At 37.3% G+C, this 25,168-nt stretch overlaps 2 protein-coding genes across 8 annotated transcripts in view; one reads left to right on the top strand and one right to left on the bottom strand.

Moving 5' to 3' along the window:
- Nucleotides 1–21,769, bottom strand: part of LOC126246314 (probable E3 ubiquitin-protein ligase HERC4) — a 248,291-nt gene extending 226,522 nt beyond the window's left edge. The window contains exons 1-4 of one of the 3 annotated variants that reach the window (XM_049948384.1): nucleotides 21,457–21,769; nucleotides 21,053–21,218; nucleotides 20,867–20,977; nucleotides 6,181–6,303 (exon numbers count right to left, since the gene is read on the bottom strand). In XM_049948384.1, coding sequence (XP_049804341.1) covers nucleotides 6,181–6,303; nucleotides 20,867–20,977; nucleotides 21,053–21,218; nucleotides 21,457–21,474 — 418 coding nt within the window. In that variant the 5' untranslated portion in view covers nucleotides 21,475–21,769. Of the gene's footprint in view, nucleotides 1–6,180; nucleotides 6,304–20,866; nucleotides 20,978–21,052; nucleotides 21,219–21,318 lie in introns of all 3 variants that reach the window. The other 2 variants (XM_049948386.1, XM_049948385.1) reach the window with 2 other exon arrangements.
- LOC126246367 (zinc finger protein 454-like) overlaps nucleotides 21,756–25,168 on the top strand; it is a 66,603-nt gene continuing 63,190 nt past the window's right edge. Inside the window, exon 1 of one of the 5 annotated variants that reach the window (XM_049948391.1) lies at nucleotides 21,756–22,297. In XM_049948391.1, coding sequence (XP_049804348.1) covers nucleotides 22,142–22,297 — 156 coding nt within the window. In that variant the 5' untranslated portion in view covers nucleotides 21,756–22,141. Of the gene's footprint in view, nucleotides 22,318–25,168 lie in introns of all 5 variants that reach the window. The other 4 variants (XM_049948389.1, XM_049948393.1, XM_049948390.1 and 1 more) reach the window with 4 other exon arrangements.

Genomic DNA, 25,168 nt, shown 5'->3' with positions numbered 1-25,168 from the left:
CTCAGGATAGCAATGTCATCAGTGAATAGTATCATTGATACCCTTTCACTTTGAATTTTAATTCCTCTCTTGAACTTTTCTTTTATTTCCATCATTGCTTCTTCAATGTACAGATTGAACAGTAGGGGCGAAAGACTACATCCCTGTCTTACACTCTTTTTTAATCCAAGCACTTTGTTCTTGGTTGTCCACTCTTATTATTCCCCCTTGGCTCTTGTATATATTGTATATTACCTGTCTCTCCCTATAGCTCACCACTATTTTTTTCAGAATTTCAAATATCTTGCGCCATTTTACACTGTCAAATCCTTTTTCCAGATCGAGAAATCCTATGAACATGTCTTGATTTTTCTTTAGTCTTGCTTTCAGTATCAACAAAGCATCAGAATTGCCTCTCTGGTGCCTTTACCTTTCCTAAGACAAATTGTTAGTCATCTAACACATCCTCAATTTCCTTTTCCCTTCTTCTGTATATCATTCACATTTTTCATGCAGCCATTTCACCTTAGCTTCCCTGCACTTCCTATTTATTTCATTCCTCAGTGTATTGTATTTCTGTATTCCTGAATTTCCCTCAACATGTTTCTACTTTCCTCTTCCATCGATCAACTGAAGTATTTCTTCTGTTACCCATTGTTTCTTCGCAGTTACCTTCTTTGTATGTATGTTTTGCTTTCCAACTTCGGTGATTCACTTTTTGGAGATGTCCATTCCTCTTCTACTTTACTGCCTACTGAGCTATTCCTTATTGCTTAGGAAACTTCACGCAAATCCCGTCATTCCTTAGTAATTCCGTGCCCCCCTCTTTGCATACTGATTCTTCCTGACTAATCTCTTAAACTTCAGCCTAATCTTCATCACTACTACATTGTGATCTGAGTCTGTACCTGCTCCTGGGTACACCTTACAATCCAATATCTGATTTCGGAATCTCTGTCTGACCACAACATAATCTAACTGAAATCTTCCCATATCACCTAGCCTCTTCAAAGTATAGCTCCTTCTCTTGTAATTCTTGAACAGAGTATTCGCTATCACTAGCTAAAATTTATTACAGAACTCAGTCAGTCTTTCTCCTCTCTCATTCCTTGTCCCAAGTCCATATTATCCTGTAACCTTTTCTTCTAATCCCTCCCCTACAACTGTATTCCAGTCTCCCATTACTATTAGATTTTCATCTCCCTTTATGTACTGTATTACACTTTCAATATTCTCATATACTTTCTATAGCTCTTCACCTACAGCTTACGACATCGGCATGTATACCTGAACTATCATTGTTGGTGTTGGTTTGTTGTCAATTCCGATAAGAACAATCCTATCACTGAACTGTTCACAGTAACACCCTCTCTGCCCTACCTTCCTATTCATAATGAATCCTACTCCCATTTTCTGCTGCTACTGATATTATCCTTTACTCATGTGACCAGAAATACTTGTCTTTCCATTTCACTTCACTTCACTGACCCCTACTATATTTCACTTCACTTCACTGACCCCTACTATATCAAGATTGAGCGATTGCATTTCCATTTTCAGATTTTCCAACTTCCCTACCATGTTCAAACTTCTGACATTCCACACCCCGACTCGTTGCTTTTGTTAGTTATTCAGTCTTTTTCTCATGGTCACCTCCCTGTAATTATTCTAATCTTATGCTCAAGATCCCTATGTAAACATACATACAGCTTGTGTTATAAGCCTAGCGTCATCATTTATAGTCTGTTCTTGAAAAATTGTTATTAGACTTTCTTGGGATGGTTTACATCTATCTTCAAGAGCCTTTCAGTTCAATTCCTTCAGTACCTCTGTGACACTCTCTCATAGATCAAACAGATCTGTGACCATTTATGCTGCCCTTCTCTGTATACATTCAATACCCCCTGTTAGCTCTATTTCATATGGGTCCCACACACATGAGCAATATTCTAGAACCAGTCACAAGAGTGATTTCTAAGCTATCTTCTTTATAGACTGATTGCACTTCCCTTATTTAATATCCTTACAAAGTGCTAAATCCAGAAATTTGTATGAGTTGGCAGATTTCCACAGCTACTCATTTATATTATAGTTATAGGATACCACATTCTTCTGGTTTTGTGATGTGCAAAATTTTACATTTTTCTGAACCTTTAAAGCAAGTTGCCAATCTTTGCACACTTTGAAATCTTATCAAGATCTGACTGAATATTTATGCCTCTGCTTTCTGTCATTACTTCATTAAAGGAAACTGCATCATCTGCAAGAAGTCTGAGGTTATTATTAATAATGTCTGAAAGGACATTAATATACAACATGAACACCTCGTATGATCGGACTTTTGACAATAAGCATGGGTGTGGTACTGAGTCAAGTCACAAAATACTCCATCTACCTTACTGCCTTGACAAAAAGCCTTCAGTACGACATGTGAGAAAAGTATGAAGTGAGTTTCATGTGACCAGTGTTTCGGGAATCCCTGCTGGTTGGCATGGAGGAGGTCATTCTGTTCAAGATACCTCATTATGTTTGAGCTCAGTATATGTTCTCAGATTATATAACAAAACAATGTCAAGGATACTGGATGGTAGTTTTGTGGATCACTTTTACCACCCTTCTTGTAGACGGGTGTGACTTGTACTTTTTTTTTCAATAACTGGACATGGTTTTCTGTTCGAGGGATCTACACTAGGTTATAGTTAAAAGAGTGGCTATCTCAGCTGCAAATTCAGCGTAGAATCTGATAGGGATTCCGTCTGGCTCTGGAGCTCTGTTCAATTTTAACAATTTCAGCTGTTTCTCGACGCCACTGTGACACTGATACTTATTTCTCTCATCTTTTCAGTGGTACGGGGATTGAATTGGGTTAATTCTCCTTGGTTTTCCTTTGTAAAGCAACATTTGAAAACAGAGTAAACCATTTCAGCTTTTGCTTTGTTATCCTCAATTTCAGTTCCTGTCTTGTTCGCTAATGACTGGACACTGACTTTGATGCCACTAGAGCCTCTACATAAAACCAGAATTTCTTTGGGTTTTGTGAAAGATCATTTGACAGTATTCTGTTATGGTATTCACTGAAGGCATCACACATTGCTATCTTTACAGTTTCATCCAACATCTCTCGATCTATAGCCCTACACTTTGTTTCACACCTATTATGCAATAATCTCTGCTTCTTTAGAAGTTTGTTCACAATGACTGTATACAATTGAGGTTCCTTCCATTATGAACTGTCCTACTTGGTACACATCTTTCCAGTGTATAGTCAATTTTTCTTTTAAACTTGAGCCACAGTTCCTATCCTTGCTCCTGACCTGTGCTGAAAGTTACAAGTTCCTCACTGAGATATGACACTACTGATTTTTTAATCTAGTTTACTGTACATATATCTGGTGTGTCTACAAAGTAAGGTAAATGCTATCAGACAACAAACAAAACAAACAATACAAATAAATGTTCTTTATTGCCCTTCAAAATAGTGGCAACCCACTGCAACACACTTCTGACAATATTCTTATAGCCTCTGGAAACTATCAGCAATGGCTTCCTGTGAAATCAATTGCAGAACAGCTGTCGCACGATCTTTGATGGTATTCACATGTGTACAATGACCACCTTCAGCAGAGAGACAGGAAGAAGTCCGCAGGAGCCAGACCAGGGGCACATAGAGGGTGCTCACAAACAGTTACCATCTTCTGAGCCACAAATTGGCGCACATGGATTACGCAGTGCGCAGGGGCATTGTCATGGAGCAGCATCCATTTTCCATTGCTGTGCATCTCTGGCTGAACCTGCCGGACACGCTTTAGCAATCGGTTCAAAACGAACTGGTAAAATGCAGCATTAATGGTTTGACCTCCAGGAACAAATTCTTAGTGGACGGTACCGTTGTTTTCGAAGAAGCCGATCAGCAATGTTTTCACCTTGGATTTTTGCAGACGGCTTTTTTTATTGGTCATGGCGAAACAGTGAACACCGTGATATGAACTGCAGTTTTGATTCCGGATCAAACTGGTGGCACCAAGTCTCCACTCCCGTGATAGTGGTGTTCAGAAGCAATGGATCATGGTCACACATAGAAATGAAATCACCAGAAGTTTCCATCCATTTTGCTTTTTGTTTGTCTGTGAGCTTATGCAGACAAATTGGGGAGCAGATCTTCCCCTTACCCAAACCATCGCAGACGATTGTGCGCACCATGTCCTTGCTAATGCCCAATTGCTCTGCAGTCTGAGAGCCCATCACCGATCTTGTGCGAGCATTTGTCACACTTTCTTTACCTTTTCTGGGGGTTTCTACTTGTCGATGGCTGACCTGAACATCGTTCTGTTGTTTCCTTCCCTTCATGGAACAATCTGTAGCAGAAATTGATGTTTACACATTGTTCCATTGTGCTGTGACACTTCCTCTCACACTGACTACGTTCAACTGATCACAGTCTGTTTACACGGCCAGTCGCATGCACTGCATGTCGTGTATCGATTCTTCTCAAGTTTCTGAAGACCTATGTGCATGCACGCACACATGCGCCATGTTTCCATTCCGATATGACACCATTCACCAAACTTCTTAGAGACAGCATATATATCTTTCTGCTTGTTGTAGTTGTCCTTTGTACTCTGATAATCATTGATGCCACAACTGCATCATGGACACTGATACCAGTTACAATGTGGACATCCTGAAAGAGGTCGTGTCTGTCTGTTGCCACTAGATGCAATACATTTCTATTATGAGTGAGGTTCCTAACTATCTGTCTTAGTAGTTTTCAGAGGAGGCATTTAGTAATGTTTCAGAGAAAGTCTTATCATGCCCATCACTAACAAAAATATAATTTTCCCAATTAACTGTTGGATGATTAAAGTCTCCACTGATGATTACAGTATGATTGCAGAACTAATGTACAAGTGAACTGAGGTATTCTCTTAAGTTTTCAGCTCCATTAGGAGAAGAATCTGCTAGGCGGTAAAAGCATCCATTTATCATTTTATGCCCACCCCTAATACCGAGTCTTGCCCAAACAATCTCAAATGCAGCCTCAATTTCTATCTCAGTGGATTTGATTTTCTTGTCTACTGCAACAAATACACCACCTCAATTTCCCTTTTGTCTACCCTTTTGATATACACTTAAATTTTCCCAAAAAAATTCACTGCTATCAATTTCAGGTTTCAACCAGCTTCCTTTGCCTTGTATTATGTGAGCTTCACTGTTTTTCAAAAAGCTTAAAACTCTGGCACTTCCTTGTGAATGCTTCAGTAGTCAACCATTTTAATACTCTCACTTGTGGAAGTAAGTTCTTTCAATCTTACATTGATACTTCTGCGTTTCCTACAGCTATCGTTATCTGGATGGGATGCAAAATCCCCAACCCGGCTGGGAATTGAACCCGAGACCCCGTGATTCAGAGATAGCAATGCTAGCCACTAGACCATGAGCTGTGGACAGGTACCTGAATAGCAGCCCTCAACTGTTCATACGGTTGACAAACTGCTACAGTGCATTTCCACCATGATGCCACATCACGAAGATGTTGTCAATGTACCACCGGAAGAAAGATGGCTGCAACCTTGCAGTTCTCCATTAAGAAGATCCCGAAGGCGGGACATTGAGAATCCCATGTCTATGCCACCCATCATCTCATCTCATAACATTCACTGTAGTATAGGAAGTACCCTGCCATTAATGATCCAGATGGTGCTATTGCATCACATAAGCAGAATGACAAGCCACCCCTGGCAGTCAATGATTTTAACTCCTGACAGTGGAGGCAGCTATCAAAAGCTTTAGTGTTTTATTTGAACAGACACAGCTTGTAAGGATGATTTTATTGAAGAACACCACTGCGAATGACTCCAAGGACACACAGACACACTATCAAATTTGGGACCCCAAGAAACACATGGCACTAATAGTACCAAAGACAAACACGAATTCATTTCCCACAATATCTAAAGTCAAAGCAATTCACTAGCGTACCAGTACTTGTCAAATGACAACCTCACAAATTCAGTTAATAGCATCTAATAACTCGCTGAGATACCTAACACACAACTTTGCCCATAAATATCCAATACAAGAGAGCACCCCAAAATACTGTAACTCTCAACCCATGCTAGTGGCAAATCTTTTTCACCCAGAATTGTAGTTCTTACACCTGCTATCAACTGTAAACATATCAAAAAATATTTTCATACTTACCCAACTGTCCATGTGAATCCGAACCCCATGCAAAAACTTGACCCCATTCATTGACAGCTAACGAGTGACTGATGCCACAAGAGGCTTGGGTTATAATGTAGGCTTCAAGACCATCCACTTGTTCTGTGAAGAAAGAAGACATTCACTTTGTTGTTTTAAAGCCAGACATCTTTTTACAAACCTACAGTAGTGTTTAAACAAAACATATTGTATATAATTTCTTTTGGTTTACGAGACTTGCAGTAACACAATGAACATTATAAGGCAACACCACTTCCATACTTTATGACCTTGGTGGAAAATGTTACACAACTTATAGCTTTATTCACATTTTATACAGGGTGAGTCACCTAACGTTACCGCTGGATATATTTCGTAAACCACATCAAATACTGACGAACCGATTCCACAGACCGAACGTGAGGAGACGGGCTAGTGTAATTGTTTAATACAAACCATACAAAAATGCACAGAAGTATGTTTTTTAACACAAACCTACGTTTTTTTAAATGGAACCCCGTTAGTTTTGTTAGCACATCTGAACATATAAACAAATACGTAATCAGTGCCGTTTGTTGCATTGTAAAATGTTAATTACATCCGGAGATATTGTAACCTAAAGTTGACGCTTGAGTACCACTCTTCCGCTGTTCGATCGTGTGTATCGGAGAGCACTGCAACATACATCGCGTTTCTACAGAATGATCTGCCAACATTGCTCGAAAATGTCCCACTGGAAATGCGTCGACGTATGTGGTATCAGCATAAAGGTGCACCTGCACATTCCGCAATTAACACTAGGCTGATCCTTGACAGGATGTTCGACGGGCGTTTCATAGGACGTGGAGGACGCATAAATTGGCCAGCCCGTTCTCCTGATCTTACACCTCTGGACTTCTTTCTGTGGGGTATGTTAAAGGAGAATGTATACCGTGATGTGCCTACAACCCCAGAGGATATGAAACAACGTATTGTGGCAGCCTGCGGCGACATTACACCAGATGTACTGCGGCGTGTACGACATTCATTACGCCGGAGATTGCAATTGTGTGTAGCAAATGATGGTCACCACATTGAACATCTATTGGCCTGACATGTCAGGACACACACTATTCCACTCCGTAATTGAAAACGGAAACCACGTGTGTACGTGTACCTCACCCCTCATGGTAATGTACATGCATGTGCGTCAGTGAAAAAGACCAATAAAAAGGTGTTAGCATGTGGACGTAATGTGCTGTTCCAGTCTCTTCTGTACCTAAGGTCCATCACCGTTCCCTTTGGATCCCTACGTAACTCGGTGCTCTCCGATACACACGATCGAACAGCGGAGGAGTGGTACTCAAGCGTCAACTTTAGGTTACAATATCTCCGGATGTAATTAACATTTTACAATGCAACAAACGGCACTGATTACATATTTGCTTATATGTTCAGATTTGCTAACAAAACTAACGGGGTTCCATTTAAAAAAAACATAGGTTTGTGTTAAAAAACATACTTCCGTGCATTTTTGTATGGTTTTTATTAAACAATTACACTAGCCCCTCTCCTCATGTTCGGTCTGTGGAATCGGTTCGCCAGTATTTGATGTGGTTTACGATATATTTCCAGCGGTAACGTTAGGTGACTCACCCTGTATAAATGTACACTTATTTTCAGAGCATTAAAATCTGAAGCATGGAGTGACAAAAGTATTGCAGAATTAGAAGCTGTGCTGCAGTCGCGAATAAAAACACCAATCAAGGGAGTACAGAATTTGTTTCTTTACTTCCAGTCTATGATCACAAAAATATTAGAACAATTTTAATTGTATAAGAAACACAAGTACATTTTGCAACAATAGAAAGCTACCACATTATACAAAGGTAAAACAGTGTAAAATGATAAAGGATCTTAATTTATATTTACTTATCAAAATGTAATTCTCATCCTGTGTTTAGTGCTATGAAGCACTAGTATGGAAGTAAAGTAGGGAAGGAAATGACCATCAGTACACAATGATTATGGTAATAACTTATTATTAGCTATCTTCCATTTGCAAATGAAGCAGTGTGTGTGTGTGTGTGTGTGTGTGTGTGTGTGTGTGTGTGTGTGTGTGAGAGAGAGAGAGAGAGAGAGAGAGAGAGAGAGAGAGAGAGATATGGAGGGGGAGTGGGAGTGGGAGGTGGAGGTGGAGGGGTAGGGGGAGGGGGAGAGGGGGAGGAGAAGTGGGTCATTGGAATCATCCAATTCCATCCATCTGCTTTGACCCGTGAGGTAATGGTGCTGTGATGATTGTTGTAGCTATGGCGCAGTATTTATGAGTTGGTTCATGTTTGTGGATGCTGCGTTGTATTTGATGGGACCATCTGGTGGTGAATGTTGAAGTGCTGAGCTTAATGCGTGGTATTTGGGTTCATTTTAGTCTTGTTTATCACTGTGGTAACTTGGGTATATTTGACTGTGGGTAGTCAGTCCTGTAACGTGGATTTGGAAGTGTTTTCAGTGAGTTATTGTCGTTATTTTTTATTTGTTTCTGTGTTTTGTGTTTCTGTTTGGTCTGATTAGTTTGGAGACTTTTGTTGGCAAGTATGAGGTTCATTCAAATGAAACCTGGTCAGTGTGTCTACCTTTACCTTACACCTAAGGTGGCACCACGTAACTGCAGGTATGGTGGTACCATCGATCGGTAGAGAGACTGACACGTGCGCACCGTTTGATGCTGCATAGCGTCAGTGTGGCAAAGTTATCATGAGGAGGAATACAGCTTTCTGTCGCATATTGTTAGAGGCGATGAAACATGGTTTCACCATTTTGAAATGCCTCAGAGCAAGCAATGGAAACAGGCAACTTCATCACCTCCAAAGAAATCAAAGGCAGTGCACAACAGTTCTGATATGGACATGATGTCCTCGTTTTTTCACCAGAAGGGGACACTGCTTGTCGAGTTCCTGGAATGAAAAAACCACCATCAACACTTCACAGAACCTTAGATGAGCTATCAAGGCGAAATGCCTACGCATGTTGTCCAATGCAGTTATCCTCCTGCATGATAATGCCCACCCACACTCGGGCAATGCGGTGAAGACGACATTGCAGCAGTTTCGACGGGAAATGCTGGAACATCCACCACGCAGTCCCGACATTTCACTGTGCGATTTTCATGTGTTTTGACCGCTGAAACAAGCTATTCACAGACATCGATTCACAACGGACGACGAAGTGTGTGACTGGGTTCAGACTTGGATCCAACAGCAGCCTACTAGCATCTTCAAGGATGTAATCGACTGGCTAATGTCGCAATGGGATAAATGTGCCAACAGTTTTGGTGACTATTTTTGAGTATGTGTACTGTGTATAACTATATTTTTGAGTTAATAAAATTGTTACCGTTACTTACTTTACTTTAGTGACCATGTTTCATTTGATGGCCCCTTATAATTTTTGTTTTGGTTTCATTCTATAGTAATTGTGATGTTTTTTTGTTTTATATTTACAGTATTTTAGCTGTGTTTTAATTGACCTAGTGAATATGGGGATTTTTGGGTTTTCGAGTTGTTGGGGTCCAATTCCACTTTTCAAGTTTGTAAGTGTCGGTTTTTTGGCATCAAGAGGTTCGCTTGCAATATATTGGTCAAAGGAAATAGCCAATTACGTTTCTCAGAAATTGAGATATGGGTTGTATCGTGGGCTTCGTTTGAGCGATATACACTGAGTGAAAAGTATGAGTCCTGCTGGTTTTGTGGCTGCAGCATTGTGTTGTAAGTTGAGATTTTTTTTTAATAATATTTGTTTTGGGATTATTCGATGTTTTGTACTGCTACCTATTCAGTGTGTCCCCACTGTAAAAAATCCATTTCCTGCAGTTGTCCTGTTAGTTTTGTTTTATTGCTGGAGTGAGAAATTCCTGTGTCGTTTTTATTATTATTCACGTTTGTTGGCACATGTACGTGGAGACGACATCATCGCCATTTTGCGTACACATGGAGGTAGGCATTTCTGCCATACTGATGACATCATGGGTCAAAGCAGACAGGTGGAATCAGACACTTTCCTAAAGCCAAAGTACCTTTTTATGAAGCTAGGCAATTTCTGCAACAGCACACATTACCAAATGTCAACTTATCCTAAATAATGAAATTATTTAATGCAAACCTCTTGTTCTTAAAAATCATATGACATCGCTCCTCAACGAATAATTTTTTACTAACTGTTCTCTACATATTTCATTTTTCGTAACATCTAAGCATCAGGCTATTGCTTCACACTATTGCTTTCTATGTTAAGATGGCGACGCATATAGATGTGGTAGTAAATCGGTCCATAAATTGCGAGTATTTAGCGTCAATAAGGTGCAAGTTATGGGACAAAATCGTATAAAGTGGCATTAGAATTTGTTCAGTGTTGCATGTTTGGTATCATTCGCAGTGCTTCGCGAAAATAAATCAAGAAAACATCTCATGTACATGTGGAACAAAGTGTAACGGACGTCTGGCAGCGAGTGAAATGTGCCGCGCAAATCGTGAAATCATAGTACTTGAATCACTGCAGAAAGAACTGAAAGCCACAAGAGAACATGCTCTGTTGTTGGAAAACATTATTAAAAGTCTATCTGACCCATCACATAAAGAACTCGGTCAACTTCAAGAGTACAGTGAACCAAAGAAATGTGCAAAACCTAAATTTGTTTCCAGTGCGTTAAAAGTTCCGTTAAGAAATCGATTTCAACATCTTATTACAGATTGTGAACTTAAAAATGTTGAAACAAGCAACTCACACCAAGACTACGAATCAGAATCGGCGGACAGGAAATTTACAAAGCGCAATAAGTCAGTAAAACGTAACTGTCTTGATGTTGCAAACAAAGTGACTCCTAAAAACTTTAGTAGGCCTACAGTTTTGCTTGCTGACAGCCACGGAAGAGGAATTGCAGGAATTCTTTGTTTCCAGCAGGATCTCAATGTGACAAGTGTCGTGAAACCTGGAGCAGGCCTAAAAGAAGTTTTGAAAAACTATAAAAACAATAATCACGTGACACAAAGTGAATGCATTGTAATATTGGGCGGTGCAAACGATGTATTAAGAGATGCGCTACGTACAACAGAGGATCAAAAAGTTATTGTTGTAGGCATTCCACACAGACATGACCTTACTGAATCTTCTTGTGTGAACAGAGAAATCCAAAAAGCAAACAGGATGTATGAAAAGATCTGCAAGCCCACTTCAAATGCTTTTTTCCTCAGTATTGACGATCTTGAAAGACAGCACTTCACAACACATGGTATGCATTTAAATAAATGGGGCAAATCGCTGCTCAGTCAAAAGATCAAATGGTAGTGGATATTGTTTCTCCTAGATGTAAGAAAAGTGATCCTATTCCACTACCACTGGTAAAGGACGCCTGCAAAGTATCTTCCCTACCATGTACTCCAGTTGCAGCAGTAACACAACATCAGGTATCACTGATTACAAAAGAATGTGCTGGGAGAGAGGAAGCTGTAACTACAGTTACAACAGGTAGAACACCTCATTCAGGAACTAGGATAACAGAAACAGCAAAAGTGGCAGCATATTCAGCAACAAGTGTACCAACAGGTGATCCAGCTGTCCATTCTGCAGCAACATTTGAACTACCTACAGTGGGAACCCAGCCACTTAGATCATGCCATGAACAAGAAGACGCGAAGAGACCTCCAAGAGTAGAAGCAGTATCAAGTGTAGCGGGCAAACGGAAAACTGTACCTCCATTACGTCTAAATGATTTTTTAGTAGAAGGCAGCAAGGGGAAGAAGCCCATAAGATAAATAGTGCCAGAGATTTAATAGCCTCTCAGCAAAATAGTGCATCTGTAAAGAAAGACAGGTTTGATTTTATAATCTGTTATCTTAACATTGAAGGAGTAAGGGATAAAGAATTTATTGTCAATGACTTTGGATTAGAAAATAAGTTTGATATCTTTTGTTTAAGTGAACACTGGGCTAGTGAGAGTGAACTTACATTTATTAAATTTGATGATTATATTCTAGCCAGTAGCTACTGCAGAAAATTGCATTTAAGAGGTGGTGTGGCAATATATGTTAACAAGTCACTTAGCGGTACATTCAATAGATTAGATCTAGATTTTCTGTGTGATGAACAGAACTTTGAAGCTGCTGGTATAGTAATAGACAGTTTTAAGTTAGTTGTAATTTCCCTGTACAGGTCACCTAAGGGTATAACCAATGTATTTTTAGAAAAAACTGGACCTGCTGTTACATGTACTTACAGATACTAGATGGATACATTATGATCTTGTGATAGGTGGAGATGTGAATGCTGAATTCGATGTCACAACACAAAAACGTACTGTCACTGAACTCCAAAACCTACTAAGACAGTGCAACTTACATTCAGTCAATAACTAACCTACAAGAGAACATGCATGTCTTGACAATATTTTTGTAAATTTTAAAACAACAGAAGAATCATGTTTTGTGACAGTATTTCCATATTCTGATCATGATTCAGTATCTTTAAATTATACAAGTAGGTTCCCTCTTGATAAGAGTTATGTAAATAAGTTTGTCCCAGAAGTTGTGGTCACTAGACCGGTCACAGATGAGAAAATTGACAGGTTTCGTACGTCCCTTTCTAACAGAGATTGGTTTGGCCTGTGTTATGATGAGACACATTATACTCTAAGCAATTATCTGCCAGCAAAGGTACTATTTGATAGGTTTCTCAAAGCATTTTTGGGACACTTTAATGACTGCATACCAATAAAGAAATGCAAAGTAACTGACAGAGTCCTAAAAGCAAAAGTTCCAAATAGACAAAATACATGGTACACAAAACAGCTGTCTACTATGAAAAATCAAGTTATGTTGTTGTACAATATTTATAAAAATCTGAAAACCAACCATGTTAAACTAGCCTATGTTAGATCTAGGAATGAGTACAAAAAAGCAATTGTGGAAGCCAAACAAGCACACAATCTCAGAAGTATTGAGAAATCCACCAATAAGTGCAAAGCAGCATGGACTCTAATAAATAGTGTCGCCAAAGATAAAAGAAGTGACAAAATTAGTATCTCTCCCCAGGAATTTAATGACTTTTTTATTAAATCAGTTGAAGTACGAAGTGCTATAATTAAACCTGAAATCAGCTCATCACAGTTACTGTCAAAAAATATTGCTAAGTCATCAACAAACACAAGTACCTTCAATTTTTCTGAGGTCTCACCTGGTTTTGTGTTAAGAATAGTGAAGCAGTTAAAATCATCAGACAGTGTAGACATATATGACCTGTCTTGTAACATGCTTAAGAAAGTAATAGACTCTATAGTGTACCCCCTAACATATTGTATAAACAAGTGTATACAGGAGGGTTTTTTCCCTGATGAGCTTAAACTGTCTAGGGTAGTTCCAGTACATAAAAAAGGAGATAAAAATTCTGTCTCAAGTTACAGGCCAATATCCATAGTCCCAGTTTTCTCAAAAGTTCTAGAATGCATAATTTACCAACAATTATCTGTTTACTTTGATAACATAGGATTAATAAGTGGATCACAGTATGGCTTTAGGAAAGACCTGTCAACCATTGATGCCATAGACAATGTTGTTAAATACATCCATCAAGTATTTGAAGATAAATGCTTTGCCCAAGTGACTTTTTGTGACCTAAGCAAAGCCTTTAACTGTGTAGAACATACACTACTACTCGAAAAAATGGACTTTTACGGTGTTAAAGGTAACAGCCTTAAGCTATTAAGATCATATTTACAAAACCGTAAGCAAGCCGTCTGTGTTGGGAAAGAAATGTCCAGTATAGAACAAGTTGAGGTAGGTGTTCCGCAGGGATCCGTGCTGGGCCCTTTCCTTTTCCTAATAATGATAAATGACCTGCCATCATTTATCAAATCCAGAACAGTACTCTATGCTGATGATACAACATTTCTGAACAGCAGTAATGATCTTAATAGAATTAAAACATGTGTTACAGAGACAATTGAGCAAGCTTCACTCTGGTTTAAAGCAAATGGGTTATTGCTTAATGAAAGCAAAACCCAGCAGACGGTATTTAGTTTAAAAGACAAGTTTCCATCAGATGATCCTAGTTGTGTTAAATTTTTGGGGGTATATTTGGATGATAACCTTTCTTGGAATCCACATATTAAGTATATTAGCGGTAAATTGTCTAGGGTAATCTATTTGTTACGGCGATTAATGCACTGTGTACCTAAAAATTATGTTAGAGTATCTCACTACTCATTTTTCCAAAGCATCATATCCTATGGCATTATTTTATGGGGAAACTCCACTTGTGTGCATGATATACTATTGCTGCAAAAGAAAGCTATTAGGATAATTACAGGCTCACCATACAAGGCTCATTGTAAACCTTTGTTTACTCAACAAAAAATCATGACAGTAATAAACCTATATATCTATTATGTTTTAATCTACACAAAAAAGAACTTACGTAAAGTAAAACGCAGGGCAAATATACATTGTTACAGCACTAGGACAAACAGCTCTATCTATACGCCCTACCACAGACTGTCAAAATCAGTTAACAGTTATGAACTTATGGGCCACAAATTATTTAACAAACTTCCACAAGGTATACAAAATTTACCAGAGCAACAATACAAACAAACACTTTATGACTGGTTAGTTGTAAACCCATTCTACAATGTAAAGGATTTCATGACCTGTGATATTAAACTGTAAAGTTCTTAACAATTCTGTCCTTCTATAGCATGTACTGTACTGTATTGTATTATATGTATGACTTTGTCTATTGCTGTAATGGCTTAAAGACAATAAAATTATTATTATTATTATTATTATTATTATTATTATTATTATTTCTTTACTTTCTCAGGCGTTAAGTCTGGTTCAGAATGGAAAGTGACGCGGACCTCGATCAAGCGTCACTTCCTATTAACTGTACGGTATGTGTTATATTGCATTTAGGAACTTTCGGGTAATTGAACATGTATCAATAATTATGGATTTCTGTAGTTGTATATATATGTTTGGATGTAGCTGTATTGCATTGATGTACTGGTGGATATTGTGTGGTATGACTCCTGTAGTTGATAGTATAATTGGTATGATGTCAACTTTATCCTGATGCCACATGTCTTTGACTTCCTCAGCCAGTTGGATGTATTATTTCAATTTTTTCTCCTGTTTTCTTTTGTATATTTGTTGTATTGGGTATGGATATTTCGATTAGTTGTGTTAATTTCTTCTTTTTATTGGTGAGTATGATGTCAGGTTTGTTATGTGGCGTTGTTTTATCTGTTATAATGGTTCTGTTCCAGTATAATTTGTATTCATCATTCTCCAGTACATTTTGTGGTGCATACGTGTATGTGGGAACATGTTGTTTTAAAAGTTTATGTTTTAAGGCAAGCTGTTGATGTATTATTTTTGCGACCTTGTCATGTCTTCTGGGGTATTCTGTATTTGCTAGTATTGTACATCCGCTTGTATGTGATCTACTGTTTCTATTTGTTGTTTACAAAGTCTGCATTTATCTGTTGTGGTATTGGGATCTTTAATAATATGCTTGCTGTAATACCTGGTGTTTATTGTTTGATCCTGTATTGCAATCATGAATCCTTCTGTCTCACTGTATATATTGCCTTTTCTTAGCCATGTGTTGGATGCGTCTTGATCGATGTGTGGCTGTGTTAGATGATACGGGTGCTTGCCATGAAGTGTTTTCTTTTTCCAATTTACTTTCTTCGTATCTGTTGATGTTATGTGATCTAAAGGGTTGTAGAAGTGGTTATGAAATTGCAGTGGTGTAGCCAATGTATTTATATGAGTGATTGCCTTGTGTATTTTGCTAGTTTCTGCTCATTCTATAAAGAATTTTCTTAAATTGTCTACCTGTCCATAATGTAGGCTTTTTATGTCGATAAATCCCCTTCCTCCTTCCTTTCTGCTTAATGTGAATCTTTCTGTTGCTGAATGTATGTGATGTATTCTATATTTGTGGCATTGTGAACGTGTAAGTGTATTTAGTGCTTCTAGGTCTGTGTTACTCCATTTCACTACTCCAAATGAGTAGGTCAATATTGGTATAGCATAAGTATTTATAGCTTTTGTCTTGTTTCTTGCTGTCAATTCTGTTTTCAGTATTTTTGTTAGTCTTTGTCTATATTTTTCTTTTAGTTCTTCCCTAATATTTGTATTATCTATTCCTATTTTTTGTCTGTATCCTAGGTATTTATAGGCATCTGTCTTTTCCATCGCTTCTATGCAGTCGCTGTGGTTATCAAGTATGTAATCTTCTTGTTTAGTGTGTTTTCCCTTGACTATGCTATTTTTCTTACATTTGTCTGTTCCAAAAGCCATATTTATATCATTGCTGAATACTTCTGTGCTTCTGCTGAATGCTTCTTTAATAATTGGTTGAGTTGTTGATTGGTTGCTGCCAGTAGTTTTAGATCATCCATGTATAGCAAATGTGTGATTTTGTGTGGGTATGTTCCAGTAATATTGTATCCATAATTTGAATTATTTAGCATGTTGGATATTGGGTTCAGAGCAAGACAGAACCAGAAAGGACTTAATGAGTCTCCTTGGTATATTCCACGCTTAATCTGTATTGGCTGTGATGTGATATTATCTGAATTTGTTTGGATATTAAGTGTGGTTTTCCAGTTTTTCATTACTATTTTTAGATACTGTACCAATTTAGGATCTACTTTGTATATTTCCAATATCTGTAGTAACCATGAGTGGGGTACACTATCAAAAGCTTTTTGGTAATCAATGTATGCGTAGTGTAGAGACCTTTGTTTAGTTTTAGCTTGATATGTCACCTCTGCATCTATTATCAGTTGCTCTTTACATCCTCGCACTCCTTTGCAGCAGCCTTTTTGTTCTTCATTTATAATTTTGTTCTGTGTTGTATGTGTCATTAATTTCTGTGTAATGACTGAAGTTAATATTTTGTAGATTGTTGGTAGGCATGTTATGGGGCGATATTTAGCTGGGTTTGCTGTGTCTGCTTGATCTTTAGGTTTCAGATAAGTTATTCCATGTGTAAGTGTATCAGGGAATATGTATGGGTCTGCAATGTAACTGTTAAATAATTTAGTTAGATGTGAATGTGTTGAGGTGAACTTCTTTAGCCAGAAATTTGCTATTTTATCATTTCCAGGGGCTTTCCAATTGTGCGTAGAATTAATTGCTCGGGTGACTTCATGTTGCAAAATTATCACTTCAGGCATTTGTGGTATCATCTTGTATGTATCTGTTTCTGCTTGTATCCACCGTGCATGCCTGTTATGTTGTACCGGGTTTGACCATACGCTGCTCCAGAAGTGTTCCATGTCTCTTATGTTTGGTGGATTGTCTATTTTAATGTGTGTGTTATCTATTGTTTGGTAAAATTTCTTTTGGTTTGTGTTGAATGTTTGGTTTTGTTTCCTTCTATTTTCACTTTTTTTGTATCTTCTAAGTCGTTTCGCCAAAGCTTGTAATTTTTGCTTCTTTTCATCTAATTGCTCTATTGCTTCTTGTTGTGAGATTTTACCTAACCTTTTTCGTTTTTTGTCTGATATTTCATTTCTTATAAATTGTGTTAGCTGTCCGATGTCTTTTCTCAGTTTTTCTATTCTGATCTGTAGCCTGTGTTGCCATGCTGGTTTTGTAGGTTTCTTCTGTGTGTTGGTTGGTTCTGATCTCTGCCTAGTGTGTATATTTAGTGTAGTGAGTGCTCCTACATAAACCAGTAGTTGTAACTCTTCCATAGTTGTGTATTCATTTATTTTGTTGTGTATGATTATGTTGATAGTTTTTATTGTTCGACTTGTGGGCTATTTGGTGGTCTATGCAAGAATGGTCTAATGTCTGTATTTGTGTCTTTGTATTCTATATATGTCAACTGAAATTTTTCTTCTATATCTAACATGTGTGTCACTTCATGTTCTATTTGTGCTTGTTCTGGTGGCTGTCGTAAGATTTTGTTTCCCTCTGACTGTTTAACTGATGCGTGTTGTTCTTTGTTTGTTTGCTCTGGGATGTTTGAGTCCATTACTGTATTTTCTTCTTCTTCTAATTGCACATTATTTTGTTCCAGTATTTTTTGTACTTGTTGTTTGATGTTTTCTAATTCTGACTGGGGTATCCTGTTATTTTTGATTATTACACGGATCTGATCAGCTAGTCGTTGTTCTGTTAAAAATTTTAATTCTGGGTATCTGGTAATAAATGTTGTGTATACTTGTGATCTGTATCCAGTTGTGTTGGTTCCTAGGTTTGTTGCTTGGTAATAACAGAACATGAGGTGTCGATTAACTTCATCTGACCATCTCATCCTCTGTCTTTGTTTTCCTTCTAGTTTGGTTGCAGGAAGCATATCCTGCAAAACACCTCTATTTGGATTTAAATCATTTTCCAGTTGGCTAGCAGTGTCATTACCATTGTGGGCGGGCATAGGGTTCAAGCGCCGTCCCCGACCATGACGGCGCTTGTCCGAGGCTTCTTTAGTTCTGTCCTGAACCAAGTAATCACACTAAAAGGGGGGTTAGCCCTATTAGTGGTTTGTTCTTTTCGTCGCCTTTTACGACTGGCAGAACATACCGGAGGCCTATTCTTTTCCCGGGCCTCCACCGGGTTTATTATTATTATTATTATTATTATTATTATTATTATTATTACTACTGCATTATTTCGAACACTAATATCACTGAATAATTATCAGTTATTAACTACTTTTGCCAAAAAATCATAATATTTTCTGAATATTCACTGAGCTTCACTGTCAAAATAATGTATATAGATGCTGCCACAGAATCAGCTACAGCTACAGCTACAGCTACAGAAAATGTTCATCAGTGGAATATTTCCTCAATGGTTGAAATATGCTGAAGTTAAGCCATTGTTTAAGAAGGGAGACATAGCATCAAATTTCCATCCCATTTCACTTTTGCCAGCATTCTCAAAATTTTTAGAAAAGGTAATGTACAATTGACTTTATAACCATCTTATCACATACTGTCAAAGTCGCAGTTCGGATTTCTAAAGGGTTCTGATACTAAGGTTATCTACACTTACAGTGAAAATGTACTTTAATTCATTAGACAAAAAATTGCAGGCAACTGGTATATTTTGTGATCTGTCAAAGGCATTTGACTGGGTAAATCACAATATCCTTTTAAGTAAATTAGAATATTATGGTGTAACAGGAAATGCAGCAAAATGGTTCAAACCTTTTATCTCTGGCAGGAAACAAAGCGCGTTATTAGGAAGAGAGACATATTGAGCTATCAGGCATCCAACTGGGAACTCATTACATGTGGGGTCCCACAAAGTTCGATATGTGTATCAATGACTTTTCATCAGTAACATTACGAGATGCTAAGTTCGTTTTGTTTGCCGATGAAACAAACATTGCAATAAATAGCATTTCAAGTGTAGTCTTAGAAAGATCAGCTAATAAAATATTTGTGGACATTAATCACTGGTTCCTAGCCAATCTTCGTCACTAAACTTTGAAAAAACACACTACATGCAGTTCAGAACTTGTAAGGGGTCTCCCACGAGTACATGCCTATCATATGATGACAAGCAGATAGAAGAAGTGGACAGTGTAAATTCTTGGGATTACAGCTTGATAATAAATTCAACTGAGAGGAGCACACCACAGAACTGCTGAAGTGTTTTAACAAATCTCTATTTGCAATGCGAATTGTGTCAGACATAGGGGATATAAAAATGAAAAAGCTGGCATACTATGCTTGCTTCCATTCCATAATGTCATATGGGATTATTTTTTTGGTGTAATTCATCAAGCCAAGCTAAAGTTTTCCAGGCACAAAAACGTGCAATAAGAGTTATATGTAGTGTGAACTCAAGAACATCCTGCAGAAGCCTGTTTCGGGAACTAGGGATACTAACTACTGCTTCCCAATATATTTATTCAAAAATGTATCACTTTTTCAAACCAACAGCTCATATATGTTTATTACCCCATATATAAAAAACCATTTTTTAAATTTTAAATTCAGTGCATTATACCTAACGCGATCTTAGTAAATGAGTGTTTGTAAAATGATTCTTTCATATAGCGTTCATTAGAACAAAAAATGATGATCATTCCACTTGGAACGTGTGGAAGGTACATTAGCTTATTTGTTTCAGTTGTAAATATTTGTCATGTATTATTGTTTTTCTGACATGTTCTACATCCTGGAGGACCTCCTCAGTACGGATTAATTGAAATTAAAGTTAATCTAATCCAAAATGTAGCATTGTTTTCATGGTGTTACCACCTACATGAACAGAGATTCTGATCTTTTTTGGCAACAAGGTTATTACCCAACTGCTACGCAAAATTGAAATATGGTTGGCTATTTGAGAATTCAAAATTATTTGCACAGGTAGAATTAGCACAACTGGGAGCTGTCTATCTCATGTTTCACCTACAATTAAGCTTACATGATCACTCCATTTCGTATCATCACAAACTGTTATGGTCTAGAATATTTTTTCAAGTTGACTGATTCCAGTTTTCACTCAGTTATACTGTACTCAGAGGCTACTGCAGTTTTACTTTGTGAAGTGTACAATTTTACATTTTTTGATATCGAAAGAAAGTTGTCAATATTTACACTGCTTTGAAATCTTATCAAGATCTGTTGAAGATTTGACTTCATACCAAGACAACAAAAATATTAGCTGTTGGTTTCAAAACTCACCAAGTCTTTTGCAAGGCTTGTTGTGGCCAAGTTGCCCATGGTCATTGTTTCCACATGAATATAGTTGTCCATCTGATGTTAACAGTAAGGTGTGATTGTAACCGCAAGCAACTGAAATCAGTAATATAAATTTTATTGCAACTGTCAAGAGCAGCTTATTTTTTATTCAATATGTTCAAGACTAACCTTGTTTTACACAAGTAGCTTTCGAAAATCGGAGTTCTCTTGGTATCAGGATCTGCTCTTCCTCTAGTCCTCCTAATCCCAGTTCACCGTGTGTTGTATTCCCCCAGCAGAACATATCTCCCACTAATTTGTCAGGGCAACTGTTACTTCTTGAAAGCGTGAAATTCTGCAAAAATTAAATTAATAAGCTATCACATAAAATTCCAACTACTGTTCTCCAAATTTAAACTGTTACATCAACATAAATTTGCACTTGTCCCACTCACTTGATCAGGTATGCACGAACGTCAGCTTTGCATGTTTGTTTATATGTTCGTATATGTGTAATTTATGCTATACAAAAATTGATTCATATGTCATTACTTTCTTAAAATTGTTACTGTGCTACTCAATGTAATAATTACCAATGCATGTTCCTCCATATTTCTGTCAAAATTTCTAGTTACTGTAATAAATTAGTTAGTCTCATGTTTACACGGGAGATTTCTCTACTCTTCACCAACATTTTACAAGAATTGTGACAACTCTGTAACGATATCAGTGCTCAAATATCTTCTGTGCCAGAACTTTCCTTTTGTGTATACAAGCTGTAAAACTTTTCATTTGTCAAATTTATCTGCGTACCCTATCCACTCTCAGGAAACGATCAGTCCAGAATCTATGACGTTCACGTACATGCTTCTCATCATTACACGAAAACTTCCCCTCACATGGCGGTCAGAGATTATGCTGACAGCCGTCGCCGTACTCAACGACAAACTTACGCATTTCTAGTCGGATAGTTTCCAATTTCCATTTTTAATGAGAGCTGTAGTGTAAATAAACTGTAATTAGTATTACACCCCTCTGACGTGACATAAGGTGTGAACTATTTGAAAACATTTTTACGTGTGAGTAATATAAACGATAAGTTGTTGCGTGACCTACGAAATAAGTTGCGAGTACGAAATGCAGCAGTGTTTTGGTGGAACTTCCTTTATTCGGAGTTGTTATATACTTCGTGTTGAAAAAACTGTGCGATTTCTTAACAAAGTACTCTGTATGCCATCTATTTATATGTGTTGTGCGTAGTTGTCGTGTAAAATACCCATGAAGACGTACAGTCGAAGAAAACCAATAAAATTGAAAGACCTAATTGGTATTTGCCGACTTTGTTTATCCAGCGATGGTGACAGGCGTTGTATTTTTATGGACGAGGAAGATATTCCGCTGTCAGTGAAAATAATGACATGTGCGTCAGTGCAGGTTGGTCATATAAAGTGGACGTAGGTTATTTTTCATTCTTTTCAGCCACAGCATTCATTTGATGCTAGAATATTATATACCCACTCTAGTACAATAACTGCCTGTTATAACTATTAGTATGTATAGTATTTCTTCAAGACCTGACAACACTTAAAGAAATAATTAACACTGAAAACCAACGAAAAGTGAAAACGTATAATTGGAACGTAGTAGACTTGTGAAATGAATTAACAGGGTTCGATTAGTAATACACCAACTTAATTCGTTTCCGAACGGTGAGTGGACATGTCTGTTAAGTTCTTCCATTCCTGAGAGCTATCCTGCAAGCTTCAGAGAATGTTTCTGTGAATGTGGAAAAAGATTTTAATATGAGATGCATTTTTATGAAGCAGTGAAAGTTAAGTGCCTTTTTTGGAGGTGTAGTACCGATTGACCTAGTGAAGATAACCCATATTCCTCTAAAACCATGTTCTTGGTTATGTGAGCAGATATTTTTATTTTATTTATCCGTCAGAAATTAGGCCTGTATATAAAACATTAACAAGTGGGGTATGATTAGGTGGTGACAGGACATGAAGTCGGCCGTAACCTAATGTAAGGAACCCTCTCAGCATTCACCATAGCAACTCGGAGGAAACCATGGAAAAACTAAATCAAGATGGCCCGGCAGGGACCTAAAATTCCAGTCCTGAATGCAACCCTAGTACATTTAGATTGGTGTAGACACCTTGCGTGGTATGCAATTGGAAGGGAAATCACAAGTTCAAAGTCTACATTGTAAGTACAATATGCACAAAAAATAAATCGATGAATGAGAGATTTTGAAAATAAAAACACTAGTGAAGAGGGAAATCACAAAAACACATTACATAATGCTGCTGATAATGACATGTACAATGAGTAGGTACATCATGAAACTCAGATGTAAAACATCCCAGAGAAAATAAAAACTACTACATTATGTAGCACTGCTGAAAAGTATACCACACAAAAACATGCTTACACCATATCTATCACAAGTATGCTAGCACCAGATCCCTTCTCAGTGCATCTGATACAGAGGAAATAGAAAACAACAGCAGAAACATTTCTTGCAAAGACGCATTCAGTGTAATCATGTTATGAATATTGCAGTTATTCTAATTTCTGTGCTTCCTTAGGAAACTGGAGAGGAATTTTGCCTTATGCAAGACAGCTGTGTAATTTTTCTCACCTTGACATGTTGCAGCACTTTCATACTATGTTTAGTGGGTTTATTTCTTTATTTTCCATCTACATAATTGTAACATGTTAACCTTTACAGAAACATTTGGTATAAAATATTTATAGCTGTAAAAAGGTACTGTACTGTACAGTACAGTGCTCTATGAAAACCAATGTAAAAATATTTGACAATAATCACTCATTTTACAAATGTAAATATTTTATACCAAAAGCTTCTTTGAGGGTTAACATGTAACGATTTTGCAGAAGGAAAATAAGCAAACCAACCCACTGACGGCAACACAAGAAGTGCTGAGATATGTTTGGGTGAAAATAAAATTACAAATGTTTATTGCATAAAGTGGAATTCCTCTCTTAACACAGCATTTATGGTATGTCATTTAACAGAATCAAAAAGACTCAACAATAAATAAGGACCTAGTAATCCTGTGAACTAACCTATTCTTTTACATCATTGAAACACTTCTCCACAAGAAATGTTATTAATTCTGCACTGAAAGCTGTTTCCAGCACCAACCTCTTTGTGTAAGTGGGCAATGCATTATAAACAGTGACACCAAAGTGGTTCACATTTATTTATTTATATATTTTGATCCAGCATCAACTGATTACAAAAAATTTTTCCAGTCTTCTGGATACGTCGGAGCCTTCCTTACTAGAGCCTACATATTATTGCTTGGCATTATTATCTACACAACTTTTTCTAAATTTCAGTGAGAGAACAATGTTACATATATTGATTATACATAAGAACAATTTGCTATTGCAATACAATCCATAGATTAGGGAATTTACAGTTTGTGACACAGTCTAAGATCTGAGATGCATTTATTTTTAGATAGCTGGTCTTCTATCATACCAGTGTACTGAATCTAGAAACTCATCCATTGAATACACAGGATTGTTTAGGAGCCATAATTTTAATTTTTTTTTTTTTTTTTAAGGGCAATTTGGAGATACGATGGAAGCAATTCTTTAGTTTTATGCCTGCATAGTGAGGGCTTTTCTCATAAAGTGTTGTTCTATGAGAGATACTGTGGGGTCTCTCTCTACTTCTAGTGTTATGAGAGTGTATTTCTTTATTAATGTTTCCCCCCCCCCCCCCGCCATAATGATTATCTTAAGTACATCCAAGTTATGAACAGTTAGTATTTTAAATTATTTAAACAAATTTCTGCAGGACTCACTGGCACATTTCTTTCTCATAATTCTAAGTACCTTCTTTTGCAGGATAAGTACACTTTTCACATTACTTTTACTGTTGGATCCCCATACCTCTATTCTATAGCTTAGATGAGATTCAAATAGTGGAAAATATATTTGTCTCAGAGTGGTAATCTTACAAAAAAGTGTCAGTTTTCTTAGGGCATGTATGGTAGTAGATAGCTTTTTACAAATATCATTTACATTATCAGACCAGTTTAACTTTGCATCAAGTATCAGGCCAAGAAAATTGGTCTTTTTTAATGTATTCGCCACCCATTAAAATTTGGTTTTCATGAGTTTCTTGTCTCCCAAGATCAAATTCAATATAGACATATTTATTTATGTTTAATTTTAGTTTGTTTTCATTAAAATACTACACCGTGGTGTAGTGGTTATGATACTAAACTGTTGCTTGGAGGGTCGTGATTTCAAAACTCACCT

Source organism: Schistocerca nitens, chromosome 1 (assembly GCF_023898315.1).
Source record: "Schistocerca nitens isolate TAMUIC-IGC-003100 chromosome 1, iqSchNite1.1, whole genome shotgun sequence".
NCBI lineage: Eukaryota > Metazoa > Arthropoda > Insecta > Orthoptera > Acrididae > Schistocerca > Schistocerca nitens.
Note: the sequence above shows the minus strand (reverse complement) of the source record. Positions and strands in the feature narration are given on the sequence as shown.